Genomic DNA, 13,305 nt, shown 5'->3' with positions numbered 1-13,305 from the left:
TTGTTGAACATGTCCGGTGGTATTGAACGGGCCGCAAGACCTCGAGTCTTTGGACACGGGCGGTTGCCTCGGCGTGCCGGACGGCCCGCAGTTGATCTGCGAGATCGTGGGTCGTGGCTGGTCAGGGCCACCCCGTGGTTCGCCATGCCTACCCGGTTCGCATAAAGACCTCCTGCTGCTCACTACCGGTGCACTCCCACTGCATGTGCTGCAGCGTCGCCCTGGCTCCGCACGCCTGACACTCGTCGGATGTATAAATGTCTGGGTAGCAGAGGCGAAAGATCGCTGGGTTCGGATACGTGTGTCTGCAGTTGTCTCCAAGCAACATCCTGTTACTTGTTCAGTTCGGCTTGGGGTGGCGGATATTTGCATCTGTTCAATCTGTAGTGTTGCGTGATGTAATCCCATAATCTTTCCACCTTAATCCCGTGCTTGCCAAAAGAGCACACTCGCGGGATTGTTGTTCATACGGAACGAGGTCACCGTGGTGACATGCTGCTGCCCGCTGTCAGCCAACAAAGAAGCACGCCGAGGCGCTTGATTGCGTGAAACTTGGCGCCGTCGAAATCTTGTGAGCTAGCGTCGGCGGAAAGTCGAGATATTGGTTGCGGGCGCATCGACCCCCTCTTTCTACACGATTCACGCCAGCCACATCCCGCGTTCGAGCTGCGCGGAGGAACGTCTCGAAAGTAAGTTACAGTAGGCAAGGCTACTTAGCCTCCGCTGTAGTTTGCTGTAGTTGCCCAGACAAAAATACCCAGTTTCGCCGGAATAGCGAATCAATTAATGTGATGGCAACACAATGAAATACCCTGAAGTAATCGCTTTTAAACCCTTCTCGCATGAGTTTTGTCCACAAACAACAAGAGTACCCTGGGGTAACTTTTCCAAAATATTCTCTCTGGTTGGATAGGTTAATAAATGAGAATTAGTTGGTGAGGTCAAACGCCCTAGACTATATTAACGTTATACGATATTACACCTGTCGATCTTCGATGTGTGTTCAATGCAATGTACACAACCGTCTTTATCCGCCACGGTTGTCTGGCGGTTACGGTGCTCGACGGCTCACCCGAAGGTCGCGGGACCGAATCCCGGTCGCGGCGGCCGCATTTACGACGGAGGCGAAAATGCTAGAGGCCCGTGTACTTAGATTTAGGTGCACCTTAAAGAACCCCAGGTAGTTTCCGGAGCCCTCTACTACGGCGTCTCTCATAATGATCATATCGCGCTTTTGGGACGTTAAACCCCAACACAACCGTCTTTGCAATCTTTCTTCATCGGGATGCTGCTGGCACGTTGTACTGTCGCTGTGATGTCATAAATAATCCACGCGGTCATACTGTCGCGAAACTTCTGAACTGAGAGATCACTGATGTCATGATGATGTTTTGTTTGTCGGACACCTCATACAGTTAAGCCATAACACCGCTGTCTACATGAAAGAGGATGTTGTTGATAAATCGGCCTTCAGTAATCGTACAAGGATAAAATGGAAACTGTACTATTTAACATATGCATCTGGTATAGCGATTAAAGTAATGTTCTCTACGCGTGCCACAATCGCGATATCTGCTACGAGTCGACCAATTCACACTAACCTGTGTGTCTGTGTATTAGTGAAATTTGAGTGTTTTATGACTCCTATAGCTAGGTCGGGTACAAATTTTGCTCACTTCAACAAGAAGCGTGGCCAGAAAAGCCTTAGATGCCTCATCAAACGCGAAAATTGACCGGTGTCGGCGGCGGCGCCGTCAACACGAGTGTTACAAAAAAGCATCATCACGTGATGACGCCACAGACTGTCAATATTTGTGACGTCATTATAACGTCACTATGACATCACATAACGTGGCATCACATGATGACTCATCACATCACATCGTCACTTGGTCAAAGGTAGGCCGATCATGCAGGCAGTGCTAAAGCAGGCGAGGTAAGCTTGCCACGCCTCCGATCCTGGAGGCAGTGCAAAACCGCGTCAGGTGCAGAAAGCTTTCGGAGGGGGCCGGGGCAGGATCGACACATGGACTGGCAAGAAAAAGGCGGCTTTCGTCTTCGAGTCGTGTTCGGAGAATTTAACCCTGAACGTTTCTTTTTCATTTTTTTTTATTTTTTTAAGGTTTTTGAGGGGGGGGGGGTTCAACCAACCTTCATGTATGTTCTGTCCTGTTCTGTTCTGTTCTAACTGTTTTGCTGTGGCGAGGTTGAGGTCCATATTGCCTCGGCTACTCCATATCACGAAGTTATGCAGCGAAAAAAAAAAAGAATAATACTGAACGGTACCTAAACATGAACAATCCGTACACTTAAACCACTTCAAATATCATACCAATACACAGTTTGCTTGCAGCAGTTCACACTGTCATAAACTGTTCACCCGCACACCTTCCTTTTCTACTATCAGTATATGCACTAACACATTTCATATAAATCAATCCCTGGCTGTCTATCACAGGCGCTTATCCAGTCCGGTCTCCACTAAAAAAGTGCGTGTGTTTGTATACTTGCGTGTATATATACATACACATGCAAAGCTGAAAACTTGGGGAACGGGGGGTGAGCATTGCTATGTGTTCAGTTACGTTTAAGAGAGGGCGTGCAAGACTACCGTATACATGAAAAAAAATTCTGTTTATGGCTCATACCGGGTCAGACTCGCGAAATTTATGCACTGTGTGGATCACTCGGACCGAGTCTCTACAAATTCTGTTCATGTGGGTTCATTCGGACTCGGATTTTGGGAACCCTAGTCAGCCAGGCTCACTCAGACTCATGGGTACTTGTGGTTGACTCGCATTCACCTATGTGTTTGGCGACATGTCGATTTCTGCTAAGCACTATAAATAACAAGGTTCCGTGCGTTTCTCCGGGAAATTCGCTGTTTATCAACAATTTATAGTCCGCTAAAGTGCAATACTGATTTAACTAAGGCTAAATTAAGAGAAATAGTTATTTTTGGTTTGTGTGTGTGCAAGTAATGTTCGCTTTATTTGCACACTTCACTTTGACGCTGGAAGCGCGTTGTCCTTGGTTTGTTTACTTTCTATCTCCCCTTGCTCTGCAGCTCCGTGAGGCTTTAACAAAAAGCCAAAAATGCATAGCATGCGTCCATGAGATAACTCCTTGTCACAACCTGCCTTTTCGCATTACTTCTACCTCGCCATTTCTGTCGCAGTTTGTGTTGAGAGCGATTCTTGGGCCAAGCGCGCAAGGTGGACTGCCCCATGGCGTCTGTGATATCAGCGACCGAAAACTAACGGTATACGCATGCGGCGCTACTTAAACCGCTATAAAGCGGTCGGGCACGGATGTTTCGCTCGATTATTAGCAGTGAAACACAAGCAAGTAAGCGCCGCTTCTTCCACCCAGTTTTTATTTGATTTTTTATATGTGACTCCACGAAGTCTGCATTGTTTTCAGTTGAAAGTAGGAGCAAATTAACGCACGTAGCAAAGTGGAGAGACAGCCAGTGCAGTCGCTGTCAAATGCTTTATGCGGCCTTGAAACTTCGTCTTCCGTACTGTACGAGATACCTCGAAGAATAAATTCTGGTGTTTTAAATGCTAAGTGCCAAGGCCATGATTTTATTATTTGGCGCTACGTATAAATGACAGCATTATTGTCGTGGCCAAGCCATGAAAGTGCGCAGATTTCTGTAAACCTTTATATGTGCGCTACCTAAATACTCTCCTGTCGCTTTTGGTCGCTTGTTTCGGTTACACGCTTCCTTAGCCTGTTTAGCACAGGCAAATCGGAGCATACCTGTACCGCGAAAGTGTGAAATTGAAGGACTCGCATTGACGCGACAATATTGCCAGCTTGACAATCGGCGCTTCTATGCCTCTAAAGCAGCTTCGTGTGAGAAATAAGATCAAAAGCTGCGCAGAAGACAGCAACCCAAGGCAAGAGACCACAGGATAGGCGCTGAACTGAACAACTTAGTTCTCAGCTCTGTCCTGCGGTCTTCTTTGTCCTGTGTTGCCGTCTTCTGCGTTGCTTTTAAGATTCACCCTAATCAACTCGCCTAGTTTATTATTCTAAAGAAGTAAGCCAGTTGGTCAAGAAAGAAAACAAATGGTTTATAGTATTTTTGATAACTTCTTTTCTATATTTGTTTCGGGTTACCACATTGATATGAAACTGGTGCACTCACTCCTAGACATATTTTGATGCCGAACCATCGCACTGTGCAGTGGCGTCTTGAGCAGATGCACGTTTGCACTTGAGTGTACACAAAGCATGCAAGATGTCACGCATGCCCACAACGACAGATTACACGCTAAAAACTGAAGAATGCCTCTTTGTGGCGCCGATATTTCTGAAGTCCAATGAATCGTTTTATTTTTCAAAACTGAAATCAAGGACTGAAGTTGTCTGAGACTCAGGGGAAAGCGTAAGTATGCTCATAATCAACGACACAGGTGAGGTCGATTGCACTTGAGAATAGAACGCGACGATTGCTTTATCTTACCTGAAGTGTCCGGAACCAAAATAGAGCTCTAGAGATATTTGTATTTGCACAGTAATGTCGTCTCACTGAGTGCAGTACAGGCAGGGATATACGCAGCCCCGGCCGCCAAACGGAGACATTGGGGTCACCTGTAAGCCGAGTGCTACGGCACAAGAGAGCGGTATTGGCATCGTCAACTTAATGTGTTACGCCATTGCGCGTGATATGCGTGAGCACCACGCCGGTCAGCTGCGAACGTCAGAATCGTGGATGTACCCAAAATCTTCGCACCGATCATGAGCCTCGATTGCCAAAGAGGTTGCGATGGGAGTGAGCATGAAGATCGGTTGAACAAATATGCTTGCGCTGTGTAACGGAAAAGAAGCCATTCCGGCACACATTCTTTGAACTACAACGGCCAAGTTCCATCGTGGTCGTGCGTGCTTCGGAAAGATCTAAACGAGCCAGGTAAGATTTAGATATCGGAAGAGCTTGTAGAGAAGCGTGGCCTTGTTGGTGGTAATTCATCTTTGACAACTTACAACGCAAATTAGACGAGGATAACGGAAAGAAGATCAGAGTACGAGCGCTGATTCAAAACTAAAAGATTTATTCGAAAAACCAACATGAATATATACATCCATGGCTACAACAAAGCACCCATAGATGCGCAGCAGAGTCATCCAGGTGAAAAAACAAGCCAAAGCACTTGAAGGAAGCACGTGCGTCAAAACAAACGAAAGAACCGGAAAAATATAATTCCTGTTCCTGTTCTTTTGTTTGTTTTGACGCACGTGTTTGCTCCGCGTGTTTTGGCTTGCTTTATCACCTCGATGATTCTGCTGCGCATGTGCGGTTGCCTTGTTGTAGACAGGTCAGCGGTTGGTTCTTCAAATGAACTTTTAGTTAAAAGTCATCGCACTTGCTTGGATCTTATTTCCTCCTTCCTCGTGTAATTAGTGTTGTAGGTTTTTTAGGTATCGCTTCTGGGACCACCCTGCAGCGGTGTGTCGTGTAAACTGTGAGTGCGCGTGAGGGAATTTGTCGGTTGTTGATGCGCTTAAGGTATAAAAAAAGTGCACGTGAAATCTACAACAGCAGTTCACAGGAGATGTATACATAAAGTGATGAACGATAGTTGAACAGAACTATAATCTGCAACCGACGTTTCGACGAGCAGACTAGCCTTCATTAAGGCCTGACGAAGAAAATATCCTTTTCGTAACATTGGCTTCGGGTACGCATCTTCTTTCATCAAATGAGATAACAAAAATAAGAATTACAACGGTTCTGGAACGGTGTAACTCGCCGCGGGTCGAGACTATTTCTCTATTCTACAGAGCGATGCTTTTGGAACTGATCTCTTTCACTGGCCTGTAGTTTTGTTACAAATTATCAGGAAGGATTCAGGAAGGATGAAAATGTAATGACTCGTTCTATTTTATGATGTTCAATGCTGAAACAAATAAGTAAGAAACAACGAAAACCGCGACATTCAGCGAAATTCCATATACAAGAGTACTCCGAGGTCACCGGATCTATCGTCGCCAAATTTCTTATGGGGTTTTCGAAAGGGTCTTGTCTATCGAGATAAACCACAGACACTGGATGAATCAAATGACAACATTTCTAGGGAAATTGCAAACATCACTGCAGACACATTGCGGAGTGTTGCAGCCAACATGAAGCGGTGAGTTCGGTTATGCCTTCGCCAGGAGGGTGGTCATTTTCAACACCCGTTGTAGGGTAAGTGATTATAAACCTTTATAACCTTTACAAACCTTCACAAACCTTTACTAGTCACGTTTCGTATGCCGCATGGCAATCAGAGTCAGAGTACAAGGAGGGGATGGCGCAGGCCATCCCCTCCTTGTAGAAAGAAAGAGGGGAGGGAGGTGGGTCGGTTAAGCAGCCCGGAAGTGGTGCCAAGCAGCTCCAGTGTAATGTCAATCTCCTTCTCATGATTTAGTAGCACCTGTCTCACAATCGTCCCATTGTTTACGCCCGCTATGCTAAATATTGGTCTTCATTCGAAGGCACTTTTGAACAACGGTATGCATTATCTGTGACATGATCGCGTTTGTATTCTACGTTCCACGGGTAGGCCTTCATGCTACAGTTCAGCGTCCGTCCAGCTACCTAACAAGGAAATCGCATACCAGCAAGATGTCCTCGCCCATCTGTAAGCTCTGGTCATTCAATCCTAATTTTTCTGAAGCGCTTTAGTATTCTCTTCCCCGGTCATCTCTAGCTATATATTTCTCATTCGCGCAGTGAACCTTTTTTTAGAAATCAGCGCCTGTGTCGTGTATTCCTTATTTTGTGCCACGTTCCTGCGCCGTTTACGGAAGTATAAGGAAAACTTCATTGCGGACTTCGCCGGTGTTCCGTTAGATGGCGCAGGGTATCAGAGGGAAGTGCGAGAGAGGAGCTCAGCTGCAGTAAACGCTTTACGTTCCTTTAACAGCCCCATATGATGAGCCCCATGTCAAGCCATGTGATGCGCAGAAATTCAACAATGCACGAACACGATGTCACTGTGCTATGGGTGTTAGGAAGAGTAGGCTATATGTACAGCAAGCTTATTTGAGCAGGTAGCCGAACATTCTTTTAGTAAATACATATGCACGAAGGAAGTACTTGTGGCATCGGGTGGATGGATGGCCGGGTGTGCATACAGAAGATAATTGAACCATGTTATCTGCACCGCTAAATTATTTTTTCTGTTGAAAGCCCAAGCGGGCATCTGGAGCTGAAAACATTGCGTAGTCACGCCCACACTTAAAGAGTTTCGCGAAATTTTCCGTAACCAGCGACAGGCAGAGAACACAACCACATGAGCCGGGCGTCGACTGCTGTTTTTGCCAGGGACTCTGCCAAGGTTCCACCAGCGTCGCCCGTCACCCCTGAGATAATTTTCTGCGCATTCGCGTATTTACTCCCCTCACCGAGATAGCGTAATCATGGCGACATCGGACACGGCTGCCTTTAGATACCGATGTACTACGTCACACGTTGGGGACGGTCTGTGCAAGCTGTCGGAGGGGGCATGGCCGCAGGGCGCTATGGTTGAGGCCGGCTTGGTTGGCCAGAGCCAGCCGGGCACCACTGGATAGATCTTAAATCCATGTCTGACCTTCCCCTCAGTTCGCATTTAACGCTTCTCCCGTGATCTCTCTCTCTCTCTCTCTCTCTCTCTTTTTTTTTTTTTTTGATAAGCTGAACTCGATTCGATAACCACGTTTCTGGGAATCCGCGGTCATGTTGCGACTGCTGTCTGCCGGTCTGTTGCAGAATGCATGGGGTCGCAGATTGAAAAACACTCGGAGTGAGCGAGCGTCGAGTCGACGGCCAGGATTTTTTATTCAACTAGCAGTATCACGGTGTGCTGTCCACATTGCGTTTTCTTGTTCGGCAGCTGGAGGCAGCGTCCTTCGAGGAGTACACAGCGCGTGGAGTATTTGATGAGTCTTTCATGAACAGCGTTGCCACGACGCTTGGACGCCAGCTGTAGTTATCGACATTCTCTAAGCCGTGATTCAATCTCCGCGGCAGCTACCTACGTGCAGCTTCAAAGGTAAGTTCCGTACCACCTCAGTGGAGGTATAGCGTTCGCAAAGTAACAGGTATATCTTTTATACATATTTTTAAAAGACTGCGTTTGGTGGGTAGCACAGTTCTAGACCCTTAGGGGGAAAACTCGAAAAATTGTATATAACTTGCTTCACAAATGGGAATGCATAATTGCCTCATTAAATTTTGCTTAACAAGGTTCTACAGCGAGGCTGTACATAACTAGGCGTTTCGTAACTTCGCGGATAGTTACCTACTCAACAATTATCTGCTCAACAGAAAGCCCATAGCACGTGCACGTGCCACAGAAATTCGACAAACTCCACTACTCATCACTGGTCCACTAAAAATAAACAAAAAAGTAAAATAACATCAATTAACAAATGAATAAGTAAATAAATAAGTACGTGTGTAAATAAATAGCGGAAGATAAGATTAACGTATCTAGTGTATCACCAAGAGAAATGCATGTGATATGGCGAGCACGTTTTTTTTTTTTCTCTCTTCATGCCTTCATGAAAATATCTTTTTTTGTACCGACGTTTTTAATCTTGAGCGTTTTCCTCCTCGTAGGCTTTACTTCATTTGCTAACCTGAGTAAGAAGGGGTTCAGGGTTCCTCAAGCTGCTGTCACAGCTTTTGCCTGTGCTCCTCGTAAATTTTTAAATGCGAAGCAATATCTTAGCGAACCTTTTGCACTTTGAGCGTTTCAGTCTACGTATCTATCTGTCTATCTAGCCGCCTACGTCTGGGTGCTCTCGTGATCGCCTCCTTGACTTGGTGTAGGCGAAAATTGGCATGGGAGGGTAAGAGGATTTGACGCATATGACTGTCGGGTCATGACATCAATAACGTGAAAATCCTGCAGAGTAGGTCGTCAAATCCTATCCTCCAGCCACGAGTAGCACATACCCGTTTACCACGGGCCGCGCTGTATGGGTGTGCGCCACAGGTGATTGGCATTTTATATATACCCAGGAACGGCAAGAACAGACAGGGGTAATTTATATGCGAGAGCGTTAAGAAAAACCGATATCGGCAGCGTTGTCCCGACGAGAGGAAAGAATAAAAATTAGGATCCCAGCAGGAATCGAACACAAGCATTCTGCGTGGCTTTCAGGTATTCTACCACAGAGCCACGCCAGGTCTATAAAGCTTTGGAAAAGCAGCCTATGCAGGTGCAAATGCCGGTGCAACGTCACTTGGGGTTGTGGCAATAAACACTACAGAAAGCAATAAACACTACATATGTACTCCTTCGTTCCAGATTAACGTCTGTGGTTCTAGTGTTGGCTCCGCTTTTATAGCAGTCTAATAAAGATGACACTTGTATTCCTGTGGTTCAGGAAGCTATATTGAAGCATTGCTCCACCCCGGAGGAAAACGTTAACGAACGTTACGTATGATAATCACATGATTGCACCATAAAGTGCACTTAGTTTCGATAATACTCTAACGCGAGGGCTGACGTCAAGTCGCACCACAAGTTACCCTTTAAACGCCAGTGTTATCGTTGCCGAGGTGCCTGGTAAGCCCACGATGTGCACACTGCTACTGCACTTACAAAAACACGTCGATCCGCCTCGTACGCTTGGCTCAAAGCCATAACATACAGCATAGACAACTACTCGCTGACTGCTTCGCATGAAACCGATTCCCACAAGGCATGGTATCTGCCGAATTTTTATTAGCTGCAAAGATGCCATTGTTTCGCGAAATCCTTCAGCGAGGAGGAAAAACATTTAAGGCAGCTTTGCAGTAGTGGTGCTAAGCCTGAAGGAAGTGTGGAGCTGGACAGCCTTCTTTTTGTTGTTGCGGAATAAATTTTTCATTTAAATTCAATTCAATAAATACATAACCTGTGAGCTGCACTTCTGGCCCACGCAAATTGAGGTGGAATTGCTTGAAATAAGCATACACTAAATTCAAAAATAAGTGAATAATGAAATACATAAATCCGCGCGCTACGCAGCTCTGCTGGTCATCCGCCTTCACAGTGTGCAATGGCTCATGAATTGTTTTAACTAATCGCTTCACGGCACACAATGAAATTTATTATTTGTAGCAGCTAATTCACCAGGAGGATAATAATAATAATAATATTTTTTAATAATTGGTGTTTGACGTCCCAAAACCCCGATATGATTATGAGAGAAGTCGTGGTGGAGGGCTCCGGAAATTTCGACCACCTGGGGTTCCTTAACGTGCACCTAAATGTAAGTACACTGGCCTCAAGCATTGTACGGGCCTCAAGCACGGGCCTCAAGCAATGCGGCCGCCGCGGCCGGGACTCGAACCCGCGACTTGCGGATCAGCAGTAGAGCACCATAACCACTAGACCACCGTGGCGGGTTACCAGGAGAATGAGAACGAATTCTGGGGATGGCACCAGCTTCGAAATACGCTTCGTCAAACATGCGGTAATTGTGTTACATGATACTTAGTGGAACAACACGTGACGTTTGGTTTCACTTGCTTAAGAAAACGCCATTTTTTGCATAGAAGCATAAACCAACTAGAATGCTAGTGTAGTTTCGTTGCCCACACTAGGAACAAGTATGTCTTCACTGACGTAATCGTGAAAATTTGTTCCGTGCAGACCACCTACGTACGAGTGCAAATCGTAAATTGCAATAACTGTCGAAAGGTAATCTGTTATAATCATAATTCGTGAAATTCTGTCGAATATGCATTCGCAGTTCTCGTGCAAGATTTGTCCGCCTCTACGAGCAATCTAGCTCAAGGACTATAATTGTGCTGTTATTTTTTAATAGTTTTGAATAGTCTAAAAACAACGAAACAAGACGGCCGACATATCCCTTTCGAAATAGCCACGATGCGTCCACGCAGAGGATAACGACAAGAAGCTTATCGCAGCCACAAGATAATTCGCAGGGAAAGTGCCAAAAAATGTTGCTTCCGGCTATGGCAAGCCGAGACTAACCGAACCTGACACTTGATGCGGCGGAAAGACAGAGCTTCCAGGAGAAAATCACGACACAGGCTCTACAGTGAATGCGAATTTTTGTTCGGCTTATGCAAGGGCTCGCGGGAACTACTACAGGATGAAACATTTACCCGGATTTTCTTTTCTTTGGCTAAACAATAATTGACATTTCTCGCAAACCTCGTGTCTTAGGCGCTTTCGTTCCCGATCGTACATATCTTCAACCACCGTTAATCTAAACGTAATGACAAATGGACGCTCAAGTTGATATTGGTGGAGTACAATAAAATTAGAGTCGATGAATACTCGGCGTGCAATCATTATACATCCCTGGTCGATACCAACAGCGCACCGTCTGTCCTTCTGAATAGCAAACGAGCTAGTGCATCTATGGAAGAGGTATCAGCTCGTCAAAAGCAACAGGCACTCGTGACGTGATCGTGGAGTGGTTCTTCGGCTCCGTCATTGGGGAAGGTTTTCTTTAGTTGTGCAAACACGCGGGAAGCATTATAATCCCGAGGAAAAATTCAATTATCCTTCGCTTTAGCTTCGCATAACCTTAGAAGTTCACAACAATGCCAAACTTCACTATATTGTTCTTTCTTTCTTAGCCGCAGGCAGAACGAAGTCTGCAGGCATTGGCTGAGACGGGTGTGCAATGGCGCTTCCGGACTCGCGGGCCTGCTGGCCCGTGGCAGCCTGTGCGGCGGTGTTCGTCTTCTTCGGCATGATGCTGACCAAGTCCGAGTCCGTCATGTACATAGGATTCATGGACATGCTGCACGTCAACCGCGAGGAAGCGTCGTGGCCGCTCACGATCGCCATCATCATGTCGCAGCTCTCTGGTACTTACATGCTCACGGGGAAACAACTGCGTTCTTTCGAATCACCTTATATCACTATTTCCTCACGTGTATTAGTTTTCTAAAAGATAAATTTCACCTGACCAGTTAACGTAGACTTCCTACCAAAGGCAACTCAAAGCGATTACGAAGGAAAGCTTAAGGGCGCACATAATAACGTGGGCTAATAAGGAAACGTTACAGCGCACACAGACTGAGAAAAAGGAAGAAAACACAAAACACAGCGCTTGGTCCCCGTCTGTGTTCACTGTAACGTTTCCAAGGTGCAATACCAACTAGCCCACCAAGGCTAATAAGGGTTGCAGTGCAGCCATTTATCGGTCAAAACGCACTTTGTCCACACGCTGCTAACTTACAAGGATAATTTGTCCTGTAGAGTAACTGTGTTAGAAAAGCAATGGTCGTGAGTTCTGCGGCACTACCGGAACAAAGTTCGCTTCGAGCGCCAACACTTATTTGGGAACACGTCGGAGTTTGCTTTCTGTACTGCACACCATTGAAGTAGTACTGTATTCTAGTCATTTTTTAAATCGTTGACATTACTTTTCTCGAATCTACTACACCAGTTAAGGGCCGCCCAGAGGGCCCACGACGCGGCGGTGAGGCTTGGCCTCCCCGTCCCCACGTGATGCGGCCCGCGGCGCTGTCGCCCTGAACGGCTGCCGTGCTCCTCAGGACTATCTTAATAAGGTTCATTGTCTGTCTACATTACTTTTTCGTGATACCACAGCTAACCTTGCTGCGCTTTATGTCGATTCCACACACGGGGTAAATGGTGGTGTACACGCCGCTTATTGTCTCTTCTAAAGCCTCTGGTCGTACCACTCGCATCGCAGGGCCTCTGTATGGACTACTTGGCCTATGGCTTTCGGACCGTATCCTGCTTGTGACCGGGGCCCTTCTCTGCGCACTGCCTGTGATGGCCTGCGCCTTGGCACAAAGCCTTGGACTTGTCATCTTTCTGTATGGCGTCCTCTACGGTGAGACCAAAGGGCAAGAGCCTGCGGCGTTTCTGTATGATGTTGTTCACATTGAGGATATAGCTTTCTATGCTCCCAAAGAGACACTGAAATGGGAGCCCAGAAGGTGCATTGAAGACCTTCATATGCCACACTATTTCAGAGGCATTAAAACAGGTATGTCGTAGCAGGTATGAGTTGTAATAAGTGTGAACGAATGCCTTTATGAGATAACTGAAGTACATTTTTTTTTTCTTTGAGGAGTCGCTATCACTTCCTAGTTGAAAATAGCGGTCGAGTCGCCGGTGTGCTGTGAAAGACTAGAACTATTTTTATTTTGTTTCTATGAAGTTCAAACGCTTCTTGAACCGCACGGGATATTATTGTGAGCCAGAATGCCCCGCGTGTCGTCATTGTGATTTATAGCTTAGTATTTGGAACGGGCGCAAGCTTCAAGGTCAGGGCATTGCAACCACGAAAAAGTGCACTCCATACAACTTATGCCTTGTC

General features: G+C 46.2%; 1 protein-coding gene across 1 annotated transcript in view; it reads left to right on the top strand.

Annotated features, from left to right (window-relative positions):
- The first annotated feature begins 7,473 nt into the window (after positions 1 to 7,473).
- Positions 7,474 to 13,305, top strand: part of LOC119388212 (monocarboxylate transporter 1-like) — a 31,734-nt gene continuing 25,902 nt past the window's right edge. The window contains exons 1-2 of the mRNA XM_037655877.2: positions 7,474 to 8,030; positions 11,585 to 11,757. Coding sequence (XP_037511805.2) covers positions 11,632 to 11,757 — 126 coding nt within the window. The 5' untranslated portion in view covers positions 7,474 to 8,030; positions 11,585 to 11,631. The remainder of the gene's footprint in view (positions 8,031 to 11,584; positions 11,758 to 13,305) is intronic.

This window comes from Rhipicephalus sanguineus, chromosome 3 (genome assembly GCF_013339695.2).
Source record: "Rhipicephalus sanguineus isolate Rsan-2018 chromosome 3, BIME_Rsan_1.4, whole genome shotgun sequence".
Lineage (NCBI taxonomy): Eukaryota > Metazoa > Arthropoda > Arachnida > Ixodida > Ixodidae > Rhipicephalus > Rhipicephalus sanguineus.
The sequence above is the reverse complement of the archived record's forward strand: the minus strand, read 5'-3'. Positions and strand labels throughout refer to the sequence as shown.